This window comes from Mandrillus leucophaeus, unplaced genomic scaffold, assembly GCF_000951045.1.
Source record: "Mandrillus leucophaeus isolate KB7577 unplaced genomic scaffold, Mleu.le_1.0 Scaffold314, whole genome shotgun sequence".
NCBI lineage: Eukaryota > Metazoa > Chordata > Mammalia > Primates > Cercopithecidae > Mandrillus > Mandrillus leucophaeus.
Window position 1 is genome coordinate 910677 of NW_012103299.1, and position 22176 is coordinate 932852.

The window sequence follows — 22176 nt, forward strand, 5'->3', positions numbered from 1 at the left end:
TACACAAAAGCCACACTTAAGGCAAGTGCTGCCACATGAAGGCACCATGAGGCTCAACTTGGAAAACATTGTTTCAAAAACCTTGCAATCTGCTGGAAAGCAGTGTAGGGTGGGAGTGGGGAAGGTTTCAGACTGACCCCCAGTGATGATAGGCTGCAGGGCTTGACTTGTAGAATCTGGAAACACAGCTGCATTGGAGTCACACTTCCTCACACCGTCAGTGCTCAAAGACTGTGGCATCCTTTTATGTAGCCGCAGTAACCACCAGCATTGCTTTCTTAGATGACAAATACTGACTAAGGGTCATGTAAGTTGTTCTGGTGAGAGACAGCTTGGTAATCTGTAATGGCAGAATTCTTCCCTCCCACCCGAGACCCAGAGTTGGCTCCTGGCCAAAGCAACTCTGAGGGAGGCAGGGTAGCCTGTGAAAAGTACTCTAGTGTGAAAATTAGAAAACATGGATCCGGGCTGGGCACGGTGGCTCACACCTGTAATCCTAGCACTTTGGGAGGCTGAGGTGAGTAGATCACGAGGTCAGGAGTTCAAGACCAGCCTGGCCAACATGGTGAAACCCCGTCTCTACTAAAAATACAGAAAGTAGCCGGGGGTGGTGGCACATGCCTGTAATCCCAGCTACTTGGGAGGCTGAGGCAGGAGAATTGCTTGAACCCGGGAGGCAGAGGTTGCAGTGAGCTGAGGTCGCACCACTGCACTCCAGCCTGGGCGACAGAGCGAGACTCTGTCTCAAGAAAAAAAAAAAGAAAGAAAACATGGATCCTACTCCCCTGTCTGCCTCTGATCAACTGCATTAAGCTGGGCGAGAAATTCCCCGTCTGGGCTGAGCTTCCTGATCTATAAAATGATGGGGTTAGCCTGTATCACCATGGCCCCTTCAACTTTAAATCATCAATGTTTCATGGATTCCATGAAATTAGCTAATGTGGCCCTCCTGCTGGAAATGGAAAGTATGGAGTTGCCTAACAGGCTGCACAAAACAAAAGTAAAGAATGAAAAGAAATGAGAGCAGGAGAGTCACTTCAACTTGAAACTCACTTTGGTCATAAGAATAGCAAAGTAATGAGTTCAGACAGTTTGGGAGGAATAGAAAAGTACAAACTGCAAAACAGGAAATCCATTCTTGGCTAGCTGTCAAAAAGCCATGAGCTGGTAAAAATTTAGGTTCATTTTAATTTTTAATTTCTTGAAAGTCATAAAGCCCTCAAATTAGTATATCGAGATGCCTGCTACTGAAACACAAAATTGTTGTCTCCTGTCCCTGGCTTTTTAATCACTCTTGACTTCTTCAGTCCTGTGTCTGAGGCTGTGATGGTTCCATTTCAGGAGCATTTGCTGCCTTGTTCTGTGGCTGACAGATATCCTTGGCCTGTTCATCATGCTACCATCTTTAAGGACAATGCTCCAACACAGCCTTATATTACAGTTCTGTGTATACTAACCTTATCTCTCCAAATAGCTTCTGGACTTGCAGGGACTCCAATTTACACATCTTTGATCCCTCCAGTGCCTTGGCTGCAGTAGGCACTCAAATGGTTACTGAATGATTAAGAAAAGCACTTACCAGTCTTTTCAGGCATCTCAAGCTACATGGAAGGGTTTATATACCCAACCTAAGTTTAGACTACAAAATCATTTTTTAAAAAGGCATTATGTAGCGATAGAAAAGCTTATAAAAATGAATTTTACAAACACTGAACCCAGATTTCCATAGAAAGGAGAAAAATATTTATTCCAAAAGATGGCAGAAATAAGAAATTCATCCTGAAAGTATGTTTGGTGTGATTCTGTTGAGATGGCTCTTCCCTCTGAACGTGCTCTCCTACTGACCACCCCACTGGAGTCTTGTTTGTCTTACAGCAGTTTCTCAACACTTCACTGATTCCCATGTGAGAAGGCAGGAGCCATCTTCAAATCCACAGATTCCAAGGAGAGAGTAATGTATCTCTCAGAAGAACAGCATCTTCTATCTTAGAAGAGTACATAATCGTCTTGTGGAGTCGGCACAGTTCAGGTTACGTAGGCACGTAATTCACCAAAGTGTAAAAAAGGCGAAGTAAAACACGCTGCATTGTAGAATAAGGCATTCAAATGTGCTGTTAACGTTTAAGGCAGCTGATGGCCAAAACAGGCAAGTCAAGAAAGGTAGCAGGTTTGGAGGTGATTTTGCATCTAGAAGGCATTCTCTTCTCGCGACCTGCAAAACGAAACCATTCTGGTAACTAGTCCTCATACATTCCTCAGGAAGGCAAAAAGTTAACATCAAGAAAGTTAACCAGGCCAATACTTTAAAATGCATAGATGTTCAACAAAATATGAAACACAGGATAATCAACATGGCGCAAGTTTGGCCAGGTTTTGCAGGGCTGTGGCAAAAGGTCCAGTAACCAAGGACACTGCTGAAATGAGGAGCACAAGTAACACTCTATGTTACAGGACGCAGGAAGAATGAAGCTGACTGAGACTGATGGTGCTGGAATCTAATGATTTCACCGCAGTTTCAAGAGTCTGTATTTTTCCCTTCCCTCTTACAGCATGGAGGGGAGGTTCCCACAGGCACGGCGAACTCTGCTCGGGGGCCAGGCTCCTGGGGAGTGGGCTCCTTGCGTTGGTCTCGTACTGGAGGCTGCCCGCTAGCTTGCTCCCCGTTCTGGCTATATCAAGTGTAGGTGACAAATGACACTTTTCTTTTTTTCTAGTAGTTTAAATTCAACACCATATATATATATATATATATTTTTTTTTGACACAGGGTCTTGCTCTGCCGTCCAGGCTGGAGTGCAGTGGTGGGATCTTGGCTCACTGCAGCCTCAATCTCCTGAGCCCAAATGATCCTGCTATCTCAGCCTCCCAAGTACTGGAACTACAGGCGCACACGAACACACTCGGCTAATTTTTATATATTTTTTGTAGAGACAGGGTTTAATCATGTTGCCCAGGTTGGGCTCCAACTCCTGGGCTCAAGCATTCTGCCCACCCCAGCCTCCCAAAGTGCTGGGATTACAGGCATGAGCCATCATGCCCAGCTGATTTTTGAATTTTTCATAGAAATGGAGTCTTGCTATATTGCCCAGGCTGGTCTCAAACTCCTGAGCTCAGGTTTCCTCTTGTCTTGGCTTCCCAAAGATTACAGGCATGAGCCATCACACCCAGTCAATAAAATAGATTTTATCTGAGAATACTGAAGTAGTGAATATGTATGGTTTGTCTGTTAATTTTCCATGAAGAACACACTGATTAGACTTCATAGTACAGGCATTTTTTGACAAAGCAACAATCAAAAAAGGGAAAAATAGGCCTTCACTTTTGAAAAACCATATACAAATGGGGGATAGTTTTCACTCAAGATCAATGATACCAGTTTAAAATAAACGTAGGCCGGGCACAGTGGCTCACGTCTGTAATCCCAGCACTTTGGGAGGGCGAGGCAGGCAGATCATTTGAGGTCAGGAGTTCGAGATCAACCTGGCCAGCATGGTAAAACCCCATCTCTACTAAAAATACAGAAAAATTAGCCGGGCGCAGTGGTGCATGCCTGTAGTTCCAGCCAACTGGAAGGCTAAGGCAGGAGAATGGCTTGAACCCAGGAGACGGAGGTTGCAGTGAGCTGAGATCACGCCATTGCACTTCAGCCTAGGTGTCAGAGTAAGACTCTGTCTCAAAATAAATAAATAAATAAATAAATAAATAAATAAATAAAATGTAAATGTGCATTACGTTACATGGCAAAGTCATGTAGTTTGATTTTGGAATAAATTTTTATTTTTATTTATTTATTCTTGAGACAGGGTCTTGCTCTGTCACCCAGGCTGGAGTAAATGCAGTGGCACCATCATGGCTCACTGCAACTGCCACCTCCCAGGCTCAAGTTCCTCCCATCTCAGCCTCCCAAGTAGCTGGGACTACAGGCGTGTGTCACCACACCTGGCTAATTTTTGCATTTTTTTGTTGTTGTTGAGATGGGGTTTCCCCATGTTACCCAGGCTGGTCTCGAAATTCTGGCCTCGAGCAATCTGCCCATCTCAGCCTCCCAAAGCGCTGGGATTACAAGTGGGAGCCACTGCGCCCGGCTGATTTTGGAGTACATTAAGGAAGCATGTAGTTTTTTTTTTTTTTGGAGATGGTGTCTCGCTCTGTCGTCCAGGCTGGAGTGCAGTGGCGTGATCTCAACTCACTGCAAGCTCTGCCTCCCGGGTTCACACCATTCTCCTGCCTCAGCCTCCTGAGTAGCTGGGACTACAGGCGCCTGCCACCACACCCGGCTAATTTTTTGTATTTTTTAGTAGACACCGGGTTTCATTGTGTTAGCCAAGATGGTCTTAATCTCCTGACCTCATGATTTGCCTGCCTTGGCCTCCTAAAGTGCTGGGATTACAGGTGTGAGCCACTGTGCCCAGCAAGGAAGCATGTATTCTTATCATCTTTGTTATGAAATAGCTGATTGGGGGTGGGGCTAGAGAACTTAATCAAAAGGTCCATGTTCTCATTTTGCAAAATAAAGGAGTCATAAGGTTATTATCAGATAAAACTGACAAAAGGACGGATGCGGTGGCTCATGCCTGTAATCCCAGCACTTTGGGAGGCCGTGGTGGGTGGACCACTTGAGGTCAGGAGTTTGAGAACAGTCTGGCCAACATGATGTACCCCATCTCTACTAAAAAAAAAAAAAACAAAAAAAATACAAAAATTAGGCCGGGCGCTGTGGCTCACGCCTGGAATCCCAGCACTCTGGGAAGCCGAGGCAGGCGGATCATGAGGTCAGGAGATCAAGACCATCCTGGCTAATACAGTGAAACCCCGTGTCTACTAAAAATACAAAAAATTAGCCAGGCGTGGTGGTGGGCACCTATAGTCCCAGCTACTCGGGAGGCTGAGGCAGGAGAATGGTGTGAACCCAGGAGGCAGATTTCAGTGAGCCGAGATCGCACCACTGCACTCCAGCCTGGGCGACAGAGCAAGACTCCGTCTCAAATAAATAAATAAATAAATACAAAAATTAGCCAGGTGTGGTGGTGCGTGCCTCTATTCCCAGCTATATGGGAGGCTGAGGCAGGAGAATCGCTTGAACCTGGGAGGTCAATGTTGCAGTGAGCCGAGATCGCACCACTGCACTCCAGCCTGGGCAATGGAGCGAGATTCCATCTCAAATAAACAAACAAAAACCTGCCAATGTGCCAGGTGCGGTGGCTCACATCTGCAATTCCAGCACTCTGGGAGGCGGGGTGGATCACCTGAGATCAGGAGTTCAAGACCAGCCTGTACAACATGGTGAAACCCCGTCTCTACTAAAAATACAAAAATTAGCTGGGTATGGTGGCACATTCCTATGATCCCAGCTACTCGGGAGGCTGAGGCACAAGAATCGCTTGAACCCAGGAGGTGGAGTTTGCAGTGAGCCAAGATTGTGCCACTATACTCCAGCCTGGGCAAGAGAGTGAGACTGTCTCAAAAAAAAAAAGAGACAAAACTGGCAATGAAGATAACATAAAAATATTAAGTCTAGAACCAAGAAATCTGTTTGCGGAAGAGTAAGTGAACATATTTATTAAACAATATATTAGGCTTAAATTTTATCTTTTTAAAAATTCTAGATAAATTTGCAAAATAATTCCTTCTTTACCATGATACGTAAGGTTATATATTGTAGGAGATTAAATACAAGGAGCTAAGCATGTATTTAACAATTCAAGGCAATGTACCAAACGAATGGCAAAAACTGGAGAGCTAAATATGTTTAGAAAGAAAAGAAATCACTTTGAAACAAAGTAGCCAAGGAAGGATGTGCTAGGATTTGCCAGCTGGGCACTGAAAGAGAAAGCATCAGAAAGAATTAAGAGAGAATGGGTGAACTGAGGCAAGAAAGCAGAAGGAATTTTGACAGGAGAGTGTATTTATTAAGTTGTGTTCTAAGTTAATGAATGTGGTAGGGTAGTGAGAGTCAGGAAAAACCAAGTAAAGCTAATGAGGTCAAGAACATGGAAACAGTAGGGCCCACACCACTAGGGCCTGGAGGGGAAAGTAGTGAGAAGGAAGGCAGACTGGGGTGGGAAGGCCTTGACAGTCAAGTCAGAGAGCTGGACATGGCCTGCAGGTTAGCTGTTCTTCTCTGTTGTGGCTCATGGGACTGTTGGTGACCCTGGCAAAAGTTGTGTGCTTACAACATTTTATATCGCATTTCAAGGGGCATGTACTCTCTACAGTCAGAGACCTTAGGTTAAAACAAAACAAAAAAACAAAACAAAACAAAACAAAAAACCCTGCTGCGGGCCACAGAGAGCTACTGACAGTTTCTGAGGCAAGCTGATCTATTTCAGGAAGTTCCTCCACCAGGAAGATAAACAGGGTGGTGCTCTGTAGATAGATGAGGGTAGAGCCAGGGAGACCAGATGAGCCCCTGCCATAATTCAGAACTGTAGTAAGTGGGGGCAGAAATCAGGGTGCCTGAAGGAGGAATGGAAGGGAAGGGCAGACACAAGAGATATAATGAGAGCAGATGGATTTGAGGAAGAGGAGAAAAAAATGACGCGACAGGTTCTGACCCTGACAAGGCAAACTATGATATTGGGAACTGAAATGGAGACATAGCTGAGTTTGAAATGGCAGCAGAATACCCAGCCAGAGTACTCAGAGTAAAAGATAAACTTTTTAACCACACAACACCTTGCACTGTTGAACTTCTCCCAAGTATGGCTTAATTTACATCCCAACAGATCACAAACCCCTTTGCAGCCCAGTCTTCTTTGAAATCCCTACTTCAGTACTATACACCTCACAAGCACTCAAGTATTTTTGGAATGCATAGAAAAACAGCTCCAACAGGGCAGAGGCCTAATTATCAATATCCTCTATTTCTTTCCTGGCTCAGACTTTATAATAAAATAGATAGCATTTCTATGCCTTCAGACTGTGGTCAACCATCTCAGATCATCTATCAGGTAACAATGCTGTGCTAAACCAAGTAACTTCCAGGACACTGGGTCTGAAGCCGAAGCCACTCCTTCAAGGAGATTCCGTAGTAGCAGCACACGCCACAAGGCTGTAGGGAAGTGAACATCAACAAAAACAGCAACCTTGACGTTAGAGTCCCACATACATCTTATGAAGTCACACTCAGGAATCTAAGGGAAGTAGGTAACAAGGCTGGCAAAGCCAGGGATGGAGTGAGCACTGCTCTTAGGAGTACTGGACGCGTTTATTTCCAGCCAATAAACATAACGTGCTGTAACTCAGTCTCTCATCGGGCTGTGGTTCGGTTCTTCAATTCGGGAAAGAAAATCATGACAATTACATTGATCAAAGCAGCAAAAGATCAGCTATGTATTTAACAGTGTGTTCTTTGGATTGATTCCATTTCATCAATATAAAATTATTCTAAAGCTTTCATAACTGGTCCTCATTTTTCTCTGTTGAATACCATGTCTGGCTTACACCTACTTTCCAAATCTGGCCTCTTAAAAGAAATCATGTACAAAATCAAACATTTTTCCTTATCAGGTGAGGCCAGACCTAAATCTACTTTCTAAACTCCTTTATCATCTCACCATTAGGTAAAAGTTCAAAATTCAAAAGGTTAAACAGAGCTCAATCCTTTGACTTTACCATCCAAAAAGTGAAGTCAGCCTGTCCTAAGAGTCTGTCTGTTCTAATGCTAGACAGAGATTAGATCTTTTGATGTGTTAACTCCAAAGTCTTAGGTTACGATACCATTGTAATTCTGTTAAACGCAGAATAGGCATGACATGATGTTCATAATTAGGGATCTCCTGGCTTGCCCTCCTACTTCCTGGCATATTGCTTTTAAAGGAACCATGTTTAGTATAAGGGTTTCAAGCAGTCCGAGTATGTACTGTGGACTAGAGTGAAAACATGAGTAATCTGTCAATTAATCAGGTTGACAGAGATATGACAGTGAAAAGAATAAGCAGATAAAATGTCTTCAGATCCACCCACTCAGTGTTATTTAGTGTCAAAGGGCCCAATTCTCTCATTATCATGGAAGGAAATGAAACTCAAAGAAGTGAAAAGCAATGCTGGAACTAGATCCAACTGAGGCCTGAAGTTCTCAGCTTTAAACCCCAATCAACAGCCTTACCTAACACTCACTACAGTTGAAATAAAGAGTACAAAACATAACTTGATGAAAAAGGCAGGTTAAAAAAAATTGGTATTATTGCCAGACACACTGGTTCATGCCTCTAATCCCAGCACTTTGGGAAGCCAAGGTGGGAGGATTGCTTGAGGCCAGGAGTTCGAGACCAGCCTGGGTAACACAGTGAGACCCCGTCTCTTAAATTAAAACACACACACACACAGACACATATGTATAAACACATAAATAAAATATATATATTGAAGGGGAAATTAAATTGGCAAAATTCAGGTTGTGGAGAAACAGAAACTCATATACTATTTGTTTGTTTGTTTGAGATGGAGTCTCGCTGTGTTGCCCAGGCTGGAGCGCAGTAGCGCAATCTCGGCTCACTGCAAGCTCCACCTCCCGGGTTCACACCATTCTCCTGCCTCAGCCTCCCAAGTAGCAGGGACTACAGGCATCTGCCACCATGCCTGGCTAATTTTTTTTGTATTTTTTTAGTAGAGATGGGGTTTCACCGTGTTAGCCAGGATGGTCTTGATCTCCTGACTTCATGATCCGCCTGCCTTGGCCTCCCAAAGTGCTGGGATTACAGGCGTGAGCCACCGCGCCCGGCCACTCATATACTGCTGATGGGAATGCAAAACAGTATAATCTCTATGGAACACAATGCAGCAGTATCTAGAAAAATTATATATATCTTTAAACCAGAGATTCCATTTTCAAGGAGGCTATGTTAAAGATCAACAGCAAAAACAGAAAATGGCATATGCATAGGATGGCACTGTGGCTTTATGAGTAATAGCAAAAGACTGGAAATAATCCAAAAGGATTATCAATGGCTAAAGAGATGAGAAAGATCTCTATACATCAGTATGCAGCAATCTCTAGTATATATTGTTCAATGAATAAACGAAGGCACAGAATAGTATATGTAGCTGATACCTTTTCTGTAACAGCAGTGTGTATGTACATATGAATGAATTATGTATTTGCTTAATCTTTGCAAAATATGAAACAGTGAAAGGATAGATTTCTCTGAATGTATCTTGTTCATAATTTGACTTTGGAAATATTTTATATATTCAAAAAACAGCAGCAAATAAGACAGAAAAAAATACAATAATTTGAACACAAACAACTTAGTGTAACTGTATTATCAAACTGGTGACAAAACTGCCAGGGGAAATAATAACAATAATGCCAGGGCGGATGCAGTGGCTCACACCTGTAATCCCAGCACTCTGGGAGGCCGAAGCAGGTGGATCACTTGAGCCCAGGAGTTTGAGACCAGCCTGGGCAACACAGCAAAACACTGTCTCCATACAAAATTTAAAAATTAGCAAGGCATGGTGGCACACACCTGTAGTCCTAGCTACTCAGGAGGCTGAGATGGGAGGACTGCTTGAGCCGGGAGGCGGAGGTTGCAGTGAGCTAAGATCACAACACTGCCCTCCAGCCTGACCAACAGTGAGACCCTGTCTCAAAAAAAAAAAATTATTATTATTATTATTTGAGATGAGGTCTTGCTATATTGCCGAGGCATGTCTCAAACTCCTGAGCTCAAGAGATCCTTCTGCCTCACCCCATCAAGCAGCTGGGATTACAGGCACATACCACACTGTACCAGTTGTTATTTTACGTGACCTCAGAAAACAGCGCTTGATGAACTCATATCTATTAGTTATACTGGTGTTATCTTGAAAGTATTTTGCCAGGCACAGAGGCTCACACCTGTAATCCCAGCACTTTGGGAGGCTAAGGCAGGTGGATGGCTTGAGCTCAGGAGTTTGAGTCCAGCCTGGGCAACATGGTGAAACCCTGTCTCTACCAAAAATACAAAAAATTAGCCAGGCGTGGTGTCACACGTCTACAGTTCCAGATACTCAGAAGGCAGAAGTAGGAGGATCACCTGATCCCAGGAGGCAGAGGTTGTGGTGATGTACTCCAGCCTGGGTGACAGAGACCCTGTCTCCAAAAAAACAAAAAAACAAACAAACAAAAAAAAGGCCAGGCACAGTGGCTCACACCTGTAATCCCAGCACTTTGGGAGGCCGAGGTAGGTGGATCACGAGGTCAAGAGTTCGAGATCAGCCTGACCAACATGGTGAAACCCTGTCTCTACTAAAAATACAAAAATTAGCCAGGCATGGTGATAAGCACCTGTAACACCAGCTACTCGGGAGGCTGCGGCAGAAGAATTGCTTGAACCTGGGAGGCGGAGGTTGCAGTGAGCTGAGATCACACCACTGCACTCCAGCCTGGCATCAGAGCGAGACTCTGTCTCAAAAAAAAGAAAAGAAAAAAAATGACCAAAGAAATAAAAACTCTGTAATGTTATATTTGAAGATAAAATACTAATGCAAACTTATGATTATTTTTCTTCTGAAAAATACATACTTCCTGGTTCTTCCCACTGAAAAGGCTTAGAAGCAATTATACCCCAGCAGCAACGAACACACATAGCACTCAGATCGTGATTTTTAAATGCCATTTCCACTGAACAGAACCAGGGTCAAATGGGCCTGAGAACTGACTAGTAAATCAGACATCCTTTTACTGGGGAATTCTGAAAGCAATTCAAGGAACAGCTAAATCTAAGTCTGGGACAGAAAATACACAAGAGCTGCCTGGATACGGCCAGAAAGTAAGGAAACTACTGAAAACTAACATCAAAAGTACATAGAAGCCATCCTAAACAGGCTCTCACAGACAAAAACCAAAACAAAACAAAAATAAACCAACAAAAAACAAAAACAAAAAAACACAACCATATAAAGGGTAAAAAATGATCCGTATTTCTTTCCTTTTTTTTTTTTTTGAGACGGAGTCTTGCTCTGTTGCCCAGGCTGGAGTGCAATGGCGCAATCTCGGCTCACTGCAAGCTCCACCTCCTGGGTTCACGCCATTCTCCTACCTCGGCCTCCTGAGTAGCTGGGACTACAGGCGCCTGCCACCACGCCTGGCTAATTTTTTTTGTATTGTTAGTAGAGACGGGTTTCACCATGTTAGCCAGGATGGCCTTGATCTCCTGACCTCAAGTGATCCGCCCGCCTTGGCCTCCCAAAGTGCTGGGATTAGAGGCGTGAGCCACCATGCCCAGTCCCATGATCTGTATTTCAAGTCTACTAAATCATCCTGTTGATGAGGAAAAGGTTTTTTTTGTTTTTGGGACAGAGTCTTGATCTGTCACCCAGGCTGGAGTGCAGTGGTGCGATCTTGGCTGGCTACAACCTCCACCCCCCAGGCTCAAGTGTTCCTCCCACCTCAACCTCCCGAATAGCTGGAACTACAGGTGTGCGCCACTTTGCCTGGCTAATTTTTGTATTTTTTGTAGAGACAAGGTTCACAATATTGCCCAGGCTGGTCTTGAACTCCTGGGCTCAAGTGATCTGCCTGCCTCAGCATCCCAAAGTACTGGGATTACAGGCTTGAGCCACTGTGCCCGGCAGGAAAGTTATTTTTATTAACGCATTTCAGCTCATCAAATGCGGAGGTAATAATACAACTGAAAAATCGGACGAGCATGGTGGCTCACACCTGTAATTCCAGCATTTTGGGAGGCCTAGGCGGGTGGATCACCCTGAAGTCAGGAGTTTGAGACCAGCCTGGCCAACATGGTGAAAACCCATCTCTACTAAAAGTAACCAAAAATTGGCCAGGGGTGGTGGCATACACCTGCAGTCCCAGCTACTTGGGAGGCTGAGGCGGAAGAATCACTTGAATTCAGGAGGCAGGGGGTGCAGTGAGTTGAGATGGTGCCACTGCACTCTAGACTGGGGATAGAGCGAGACTCTGTCTCAAAATAAATAAATAAATAAAAATAGAACTAGAAAAATCATCATTTGTGGCCGGGCATGCTGGCTGATGGCCATAATCCCAACACTCTGGAAGGCCAAAGAGGGAGGATCACTTGAGCCTAGGAGTTTTGAGGCCAACTTAGGCAAGATGGTGAGACCTCGTTTCTACAAAAATTAAAAGTCACATGTGGTGCTGCATGCCTGCAGCTGTTAGGGAGGTTGAGGCAGGTCGATCTCTGGAATCCAGGAATTCAAGGCAGCAGTGAATTATGATCACACCACTACACTCCAGCCTGGGCCACAGAAAGAGACCCTCTCTATAAAAAATAAATAAAATTTTAAAAATTAGCCAAAACATGGACTACATAGTGAGACCTTGTCTCTCTTAAAAATTAAAAAATTAGCGAGGTATGGCGGTGTGTGTCTGTAGTCCAGCTACTCAGGAGGCTGAGGCAGGAGGATCACTTGAGCCAGGAGTGTGAGGCTGCAGTAAGCCATGATGGTGCCACTGCACTCCAGCTGGGTGACAGAGACTCTGTTTCAAAAACAAAAATGTTAGGGTATGGTGGCTCAAGACTGTAATTCCAGTTACTCGGGAGGCTGAGGCAGGAGGATCGCTTAATCCCGGGAGGTCAAGGCTGCAGTTAGCCATGATTGTGCAACTGTACTCCAGCCTAGGTGACAAGAGTGAGATTCTGTCTCAATGAAAAACAAAACAAAACAAAAAAAACAGCAGCAGCAGCAAATCACCATTTGCCATTTCAACTAAAACGATTAATTCAGGCTTTGATCATCAATGGATAAAATCACTTGATAAGAAGAACTTTACAAATGAAGGAACCAGGCTGTCATTACCTGAACTCAGCGATCACATTAGCATTACTAAAAATAGGAGAGCCAGACAGCCTGTTTCTCCAGATGGGAGGCAATACACAGTTTACAGTAACACCTAAAGAGCCAAAAGCATTGAACCTAAATCTAGTCAAGGCATTTAAAGCTAACTTCCATTTAACAAAATAATAAAAACAAAGAACAGATTAAATAAGAGGTTTCCTGACTCTCAGCCAGTGAATAAATCTTTCCACTATACTACTACTAACCTCTCTGATCCTCAGGACGAATAGAAGCTGCAACCTTAAGACTGATTTTCAAAAGGTACTGATATGGTTTGGATTGCTTGTCCCCTCCAAATCTTATGTTGAAATGTGATCCCCAATGATGGCGGTGGGGCGTGGTGGGAGGTGTTTGGGTCATGGGAGTGGATTCCTCATGGACGGCTTGGTACCCTCCTGATATGGTTTGGCTGTGTCCTCACCCAAATTTCATCTTGAATTGTAGCTCCCATAATTCCCATGTATTGTGGGAGGGACCCGGTGAGAGATAACTGAATCATGGGGGTGGGTCTCCCATACGGTTCTCATGGTAGTGAATAAGTCTCAAGACATCTGATGGTTTTATAAGGGGAGACCCCTTTTGCTTGGTTCTGATTCTCTCTTGCTGCCACCATGTAAGAACTGCCTTTCGTCCTCCGCCATTATGGTGAGGCCCCCCCAGCCACGAGGAACTGTGAGTCCATTAAACCTCTCTCTCTTTATAAATTACCCAGTCTCGGGTATGTCTTTATCAGCAGCGTGAAAATGGACTAATACACCTCCCCACAGTAATGAGTGAAGTAGTTGTTAGTGCACATAAGAGTTGCTTGTTTAAAGGAGCCTGGCACCTCCTTCTCTCTCTCTTGCTCCCTCTCTCGCTGTATGACATGCCTGCTCCCCTTTTACTTTCTGCCATGAGTAAAAACCTCCTGAGGCCTCAGAAGCCAAACAGATGCGGGTGTCATGTTTATACAGCCTGCAGAAATGTGAGCCAAATATAAATTACCCAGTCTCATGTATTCCTTTATAGCAACACAAAAACGAACGCAGGCACCTTTCTCCATCCAAAGCATTCAAAAACCTTCTTAATTTTGTTTTCTCTGTCTGCTCCCAGACTAGAACTAAGCAGCCAAAGTGAATGCTTAGCACACTCTCGGGGAAGCACAGCTCTATCTTGTACCAGTGCCAGACGCCACCAGAACAGTGGCGCAGGCAACCGGATGAAGACAAGACATTCCTCTCCCAGCAGTGTAACACCATCACAGGAACGGTTCTGTCCGGACGGCTGACTACTGCTGGAAAGAAACCTGCTCAATTTTAAATCTGCCAGCCACTTTTTAAAGTTGCTGGATCTCACAATGCCAAGTATAAACAGTTACTTTTTTGATTTGTGTCTGAAAGAGTGCCTGCAAGTTTAATTTTGTAAATCAAACTGTATTTACTTAAAAAGGCAGGGTAATAGCAGAATCTAAAAAGAATCTTATTGAGACTTAGGTAAGGAAGGCTTAAGTTCCAAGTTTATTTCTGCTCTTCACATCGTGTTTGCATTCAGCAGCTTGCCCTTGCCATGTGTTAAAATGGCCATAAAATGCTGAGAAAAAGTCAAGGCAAACTCTGACTGCCTGACCATACTGATAAGAAAGGTCACGAGCATAGTCACCTCAAAGACTGAGCACTGTAGAGCATGTCTTCTTCCTCAAGGCCAATGATACTTCAGATACCAGATGGTTTCATTTTTCAATTGTGGTCCAAAGAGAGGGTTGAGTTGGGCCAGAATTGCAATCAGCCAACTAAAAGAAGGATGGGAGAGAAACAACAACAAAGTGGTGAAATCATGTTGGAACATGACCAGTTTCAATTAGCATGGAAAAAGTACACCAGCAAAACTTAAATCTACTGCATTCACACCAAACCTTCCATATACACTGTGCTAACTAACAGCAGCTTGTCTGATAACAAAACGTTTCCCAGGACGTAGCCTGCCTTCATCTTGAGACATATCACAAAGCAGTGAGGCTTCATCACAGTAAGTCTCTGACTTTTCTCTTATTACCCGATTACCTTTCTAAGTATCCAAGATTTCCTGAATTCATGGTATCTTCGCTTCAAAGTGTTTTCACCTAATCTCAATTTATCATCATCACAACTTCCAACCTCAGGGAAAATATGTCTTATTTTATCCATTCTCCAAATGTTAAGACCCACAACCTATATGACACACCCATTTTTACTGGTACAGACAAGGGTTGACTGCAGCTTATCATCTTCCAATTAGACTATAACACGTAAGGTCCCCTTCTCTAATCCCCACCACCACGAAAATATGTAACACATCCTACTGTGGAACTTAACAGAATGGGCATTTACCTTCTCCCCAGTTTACTTCGGAATCTAAATAACGAGGCATTCCTCTGTATTACAGACTAACTATAAAGGAATTACAATGGTGCCACATCTTACTTCAGGGTGAAAAGTGAAAAACAGGTTGGGTGTGGTGGCTCATGCCTATAATCCCTGCACTTTGGGAGGATAAGGATCACTCGAAGCCAGGAGTTGATGACCAGTCTGGGCAACACAGTGAGAACCCATTTCTACAAAAAAATTTTAAAAATTCACCAGGTTTGCTGACTCGCACCCGTAGTCACAGCTACCTGGGAGGCTGAGGTGGGAGGATCCCTTGAGTCTGGGAGTTCAAGGCTGTAGTGCTATAGTTACATCACTGCACTCCAGCCTGGGCAACAGAGCGAGACCCTGTCTCTAAAAACAGAAAAGAAAAATAGCATAGATTTACTTGTAAAATGTTCTTGGCCGGGCGCAGTGGCTCAAGCCTGTAATCCCAGCACTTTGGGAGGCCGAGACGGGCGGATCACGAGGTCAGGAGATCGAGACCATCCTGGCTAACATGGTGAAACCCCGTCTCTACTAAAAAAATACAAAAAACTAGCCGGGCGAGGTGGCGGGCACCTGTAGTCCCAGCTACTCGGGAGGCTGAGGCAGGAGAATGGCGTGAACCCGGGAGGCGGAGCTTGCAGTGAGCAGAGATCCGGCCACTGCACTCCAGCCTGGGCGGCAGAGCGAGACTCCGTCTCAGAAAAAAAAAAAAAAAATGTTCTTATATTGCTCACAAAGTTCTGTGTAAAGGGTCTTATATATGATATGGTAATTCATATGCCAAATACAGTTTAAGAATCACTTAGCTCAAACAAAAGCAAAGAACAAAAAAAAAATATGCAAATATCTGGGTATTCAAACCATTCTTCACTTACTAAAGAAATATTTAATGAGCACCTATTAGGTTCTAGGCCTCAGAAATACAATGGAGAAAAACGAAATGTCACTGTCCTCACAGAGCTTACATAATAGAATGTCAGGTGATAACTGTTATGAAGGAACTCAAGCAGGGAGAAGGAATAGAGAATGGCTTCTGGGGGCATTACTTCGACAAGGTGGTCAGGGAAGGAGGAGGACAGGCAGGGGAATGAGGCAGAATACACACTGTCTTTAGTTCCTACTCAAAATCCAATTGACCATTGAACAACATGGGTTTGAACCATGCAGGTCAACTTGGATGCCTGGCTCTGCTCATATGCCTGCCTCTCCTGCCTCCACCTCCCTTTCCACCTCTTTCACCTCTTCTTCTGCCTCTACCACACCTGAGACACCAGAACCAACCCCTTTTCTTCCTCCTCCTCAGCCTACTCAGTGTGAAGACAACAAGGATGAAGACCTTTATGCCGATCCGCTTCCACTTAATAAATAGTAAACATATTTTCTCTTCCTTATGCTTTTCTCAACATTTTCTTTTCTCTACCTTCCTTTATTATAGGAACACAGGATATAAAACGTATACAAACTATATGTTAATTGACTGTTTATGTTATTGGTAAAGCTTCTGATCAACAGTAGGCTATTAGTAGTGAAATTTGGGGGGATTCAAAAGTTATAAATGGATTTTCAACTGTGCAGGGGATTGGAACCTCTAACTTCCACATTACTCAAAGGTCAACTATGTATGAATTTGAACTTCTTTTGTTGGTGGACAGTGGTGTGGGGAGGAGGGCAGGGTTAAGGTAAACAAGCCCAACCAACCTCCAGCTACCGATCTGGGAGAGTGAAATTTGGTAACATACTGCTATCCTGTCTGTATGGTGCACTGGGATCGAGGGAATCACTTTCTTTTCTTTTTTGTTTTGTTTTTTTGAGATGGAGTCTCATTGTTGTCCAGACTGCAGTGCAGTGGCACGATCTCAGCTCACCACAACCTCCGCTTCCTGGGTTCAAGCAATTCTCCGGCTTCAGCCTCCCGAGTAGCTGGGATTACAGGTGCGTGCCACCATGCCCGGCTAATTTTTGTATTTTTAGTAGAGACGAGGTTTCACTATGTTGGCCAGGCTGGTCTCAAACTCCTGACCTCGTGATCCGCCCACCTCAGCCTCCCAAAGTGATGGGATTACAGGCGTGAGCCACTGTACTGGGCCGGGAACTGCTTTTTTTTCAGACGAAGTCTTGCTCTCGTCACCCAGGCTGGAGTGCGATGGCACGGTCTCACCTCACTGCAACCTCCGCCTCCCAGGTTCAAACGATTCTCCTGCCTCAGCCTCCCGAATAGTTGGGATTACAGGCACCTGCCACCACACTCGACTAATTTTTGTATTTTTAGTAGAGACGGGGTTTCACCATGTTGGCAAGGCTGGTCCTGATCTCAGGTGATCCGCCCGCCTCAGCCTCCCAAAGTGCTGGGATTACAGGTGTGAGCCACCACGCCCAGCCGGGAATCGCTTTCTAAGGATAAGTAGATATATCACTACAGCAGTCTCCTTTTAAACTTTCGGGACTTTCTATTTCCCTGTAAGCGGGGAACTAGCCAAGCCCCAACTAGGCCATTATCTGGGTGGATCTCTTTTCTTCCATTTACTGTCATTTTTAGAGCTTTTTTAGAGCTGATTCTGATCACCAATGGAGAGACTGCTGGAGAATTAGCCAGCACCACATCAGAAGCTTGTGCCCACAGAAACAAAAGGTGATTCTGTGACAGGAAACATGACACCTGAGGAAACCAGGCCAAAACAGATAGTTCAAGCTGACTCATTTAATAAACAAAAAGTTCATTCAGATGATATTTTCTGATCCATCCTTGGAACGAGGGTATTAAACACAAACACAATACTAAGACTTGTAGTTGAGATTCAACATCCATCTGACATTATAAAAAAAGGAGGAGAACAGCACAGGCAGATACACTGAAGAGCTCTGTGACTGCAGTCGACGCTAATGGTGCAGAGCTAAGAGTCATGGAAAATTCCAAACTAACCGAGGACTTCCCCAATCCCAGCAGACAATACCAGCTGCCTGAAAAAAAACACTTTCGTAAGAGACTGAGACAACTGGCCAATGCCTAGAAATACTAAATAAAAAATCCATTAGAATTTAAACTAGCCCCTATCTCCTTTTGTAACCAAGAACATATAGCACAGAATGAAAACACCACTTCCTAGCACTTTGTAGGATGTTGTAGCGGAGTGGTTCTCTTCCCCAGCTGCAAATTATAATCACTCAGGGAACTTTTAAAATATACTGATGCTATTTCTGAGAGTGGAAAAAACATTGACTCCTTTTCCTCTGCTTTCACACCGCAATAATCAACATAGAAGACTTCTATAGCCAAATGTGTGGGGATTTCTCCCCACCAACAAGCACACAATCAATTCTGCAGCAGACACCAGCTGGGTGTCCTCCAATTCAATCCTGACACTATCTGCCTGGAGGTAGCATCAGATCTCACAGGGTCTGGGCTTGGTTCCACAAGACTGCCCCTCATTTCTGATTCCAATCGCAAGTCTACCTGTGCTTCTGACCAACTGGCTATAAATTGGGGAGGCCCCAACCCTTCTTAGGTTCAAATTAATCTGCTAGAGCAGCTCGCGGAGCTCAGGGAAACACGTTTTTCTGGTTTACTATAAAAGATATTACAATGTGGGCACGGTGGCTCACACCTGTAATCTCAACACTTTGGGAGGCCAAGGCGGGTGGATCACTTGAGCCCAGGAGTTCGAGACAGCCTGGCCAAGATGGTGAAACCCGTCTCTACCAAAAATACGAAAGCCAGCTAGCTGGGCATGGTGACACACATCTGTAGTCCTAGCTACTTGGGAGGGTGAGGCAGGAGAATCGCTTGAACCTGGGAGGTAGAGGCTGCAGTGGAGATCGCACCACTGCACTTTAGCCTGGGTAACAGAGTGAGACCGTCTCAAACAAACAAACAAAAGATACTACACAAGATACAGATGAAGGGATGTACAGGGTGAGCTATGGAAAGGGGCACAAAGTTCCCACGCTCTTCCTGGGAACACCACCCTCTAGGAATAGCTTCCAGATTTCCCGAACCTCTCAGAACCCAATCCTTTTGGATTTTTATGGAAGCTTCATTGTGTAGGCATGATTGATTACATCACTGGCCATTGGTGATCAATTTAAGGTTCAGCCCCTCCCCCTTCCCCTGAGGTTTGGGTCCCACACCCTCTAATCCTTCCTTGGTTGTCTGGTAATTAGATCCCATCCTGGAGCTACCAAGGGGTTGGTCAATCATCAGTCAACTCATTAGCATACAAACAAACAAGTCACTTTGAAGATGCTAAGGATTTTAGGAGTTGTATACCAGGAAATGGAGACAAAGACTAAATTTATATTTCACAATATCATAACTTCACATATAACCTTTCATTTCATTCTTGTACTAGGAAACAGGCAGAAAGTCTAAGTGATTGGCTTATGGTCACAATGCTAATTAGGTAGTAGTAGATCCTAGACCAGGAATCAAATCAGATTAATGTTTCCACTTCAAAAAGTGACATTCTGGAATACGTTAACTGAGAACATTTCAGAAGGCATTAATTTAGCTAAATCTAAATAGAGAATTCAGAAAATGAGAATCCATCCGCTGAGCACTGATTAAGTGCAACATAAGCCTTCGGTACCTTCGCTAAAGAATATCCAGAAGCAAGAATGAAGACCACTTTCTTGGTCAGGTCAGTATTTAGAAACTTTTTCTTCTCATTTACCATTTCTCTGTGTTGGTATCATTTCAAGTCCTCTCTTCCAGTTGGTATGAAATACACAAAGTACTGTTGCTGAGTATAGTCACCCTATTTTGCAATCAAACACAGAAGGAACTTATTTCCTCTGTTTAGTGTTTGTACCCATTGTACTACTCTTTATTCCTACAACTTTCCTTCCTTCCCAGTCTCTCATATCTATCATTCTATTCTCCACGTCTATGACATCAAATTTTTTAGCTCCCACATACAAGTGAGAACTTTGCCTTTCGATATTTGTCTTTCCACACTTGGCTTATTTCACTTAAGATAATGGCCTCTAGTTCCTCCCATGATCCTGCAAATGACATGATTTCATTCTTTTTTATGGCCGAATACTATTCCATAGTGTACATATAACACATTTTCTGCATCCATTCATGTGTTGATGGACACTTAGATTGATTCTCTATCTTTGCTACTGTGAATAGCACTGCGATCAATATGCGAGTGCAGGTATACCTTTGATATACTGATTTCTCTACCACTGGATAAATACCCAGTAGCGGGAATGCTGGATCATATAGTAGTTCTATTTTTAGTTGTTTGAAAAATCTCCATACCATTTTCTATATTGGCTGCACTAATTTACATTCCCACCAACAGTGTATAAAAGTTCCCTTTTCTCTGCATCCTTGCTAGCATCTGTTATTTTTTGGCTTTTTTTTTTTTTTTTTTAAAGATGGAGTCTCCCTTTACGGCCCAAGCTGGAGTGCAGTGGCACAATCTTGGCTCACTGCAACCTCCACCTCCTGGGTTCAAGTGATTCTCCTGCCTCAGCCTCAGGAGTAGCTGGGATTACAGGCACCCACCATCACACCCAGGTAATTTTTAAATTTTTAGTAGAGATAGGGTTTCACCATGTTGACCATGGTTTGGCCAGGCTGGTCTCAAACTCCTAACCTCAGATGATCCGCCTGCCCAGGCTTCCCAAAGTGCTGGGAATACAGGCATGAGCCACCACGCACGGCCATATTTTGGCTTTTTAGTAATAGCTATTCTAACTGGAGTGAGATGATATCTCATTGTGGTTTTGATTTGCATTTCCCTGGTGATTAGTAATATTGAGCACTGCTGGCCATTTGTAATGTCTTCTTTTGAGAAATATCTAGTCATGTCCATTTCTCAATGGGATTATTTGTTTTTTTTACTGTTAAGTTGTTTGAGGTCCTTATATATTCTGGATCTTAGTCTCCTGTCAGATGAGTAGTTTGCAAGTATTTTCTCCCATTCAGTAAGTTGTCTCTTTATTCTATTGTTTCTTTTGCTGTGCAGAGCTTTTTAGTTTAATATAGTCCCATTTACCTATTTTAGTTTTTGTTGCCTCTGCCTTTTTTTTTTTTGACAAGTGTCTTGCTCTGTTGCCCAGGCTGGACTGGAGTGGCACAATCACAGCTCATTGCAGCCTCGATCTCCCAGGCTCCTGGGCTTAAGCGATCCTCCTACCTCAGCCTCCTGAGTAGCTTGGACCACAGGCACGTGCCACCATCCTTGGCTAATTTTTAAAATTTTTTGTAGAGACAAGGTCTCATTATGCTGCCTAAGCTGGTCTCGAATTCCTGGGCTCAACTGATCTTCCCATCTCAACCTCCCAAAGTGCTGGGATTACAGATGTGAGCCACTGCACCCAGCCTGTTGCCTGTGCTTCTGAGGTCTTAGTCATAAAACTTCTGCCTAGACCAATGCTCTGAAGAGTTGTCCCTATGTTTGCTTCTAGTTGTTTTATAATTTCAGGTCTTATGTTTAAATCTTTTCTTTTCTTTTTTTTTTTTTTTTTGAGATGGAGTTTCACTCTTGTTACCCAGGCTGGAGTGGAATGGCACACGATCTCAGCTCACTGCAATCTTCATCTCCCAGGTTCAAGTGATTCTTCTGCCTTAGCCTCCCAAGTAGCTGGGATTACAAGCACGTGCCACCACGCCCAGCAAATTTTTTGTATTTTCAGTAGAGACAGGGTTTCTCCATATTGGTCAGGCTGGTCTCGAACTCCCGACCTCAGGTGATCTGCCAGCCTCAGCCTCCCAAAGCGCTGGGATTAAAGGTGTGAACCACCGTGCCTGGCCTTGTTTAAATCTTTAATCCATCCTGAGTTGACTTTTGTATATGGTGACAAGAAAGGTCCAATTTCACTCTTCTGTATATGGTTATCAAAGTGTACACACACACACACACACACACACACACACACACACACCCCTCACTTAAGGCTGAGGCAGGAGAATCACTTGAACCTGGGAGGCAGAGGTCGCAGTAAGCCAAGATCATGCCACTGCACTCCAGCCTGGGCGACACAGCGAGACTCTGTC

The 22176-nt window shown here is 44.0% G+C and overlaps 1 protein-coding gene across 2 annotated transcripts in view; it reads right to left on the minus strand.

The window, feature by feature from the left end:
• Positions 1 to 1717: 1717 nt before the first annotated feature.
• ATP6V0E1 (ATPase, H+ transporting, lysosomal 9kDa, V0 subunit e1) overlaps positions 1718 to 22176 on the minus strand; it is a 67892-nt gene continuing 47433 nt past the window's right edge. The window contains exons 3-5 of one of the 2 annotated variants that reach the window (XM_011987700.1): positions 14449 to 14569; positions 13042 to 13048; positions 1718 to 2212 (exon numbers count right to left, since the gene is read on the minus strand). In XM_011987700.1, the coding sequence (XP_011843090.1) occupies positions 14476 to 14569 (94 nt within the window). In that variant the 3' untranslated portion in view covers positions 1718 to 2212; positions 13042 to 13048; positions 14449 to 14475. Of the gene's footprint in view, positions 2213 to 13041; positions 13049 to 14439; positions 14570 to 22176 lie in introns of both variants that reach the window. The other variant, XM_011987699.1, reaches the window with a different exon arrangement.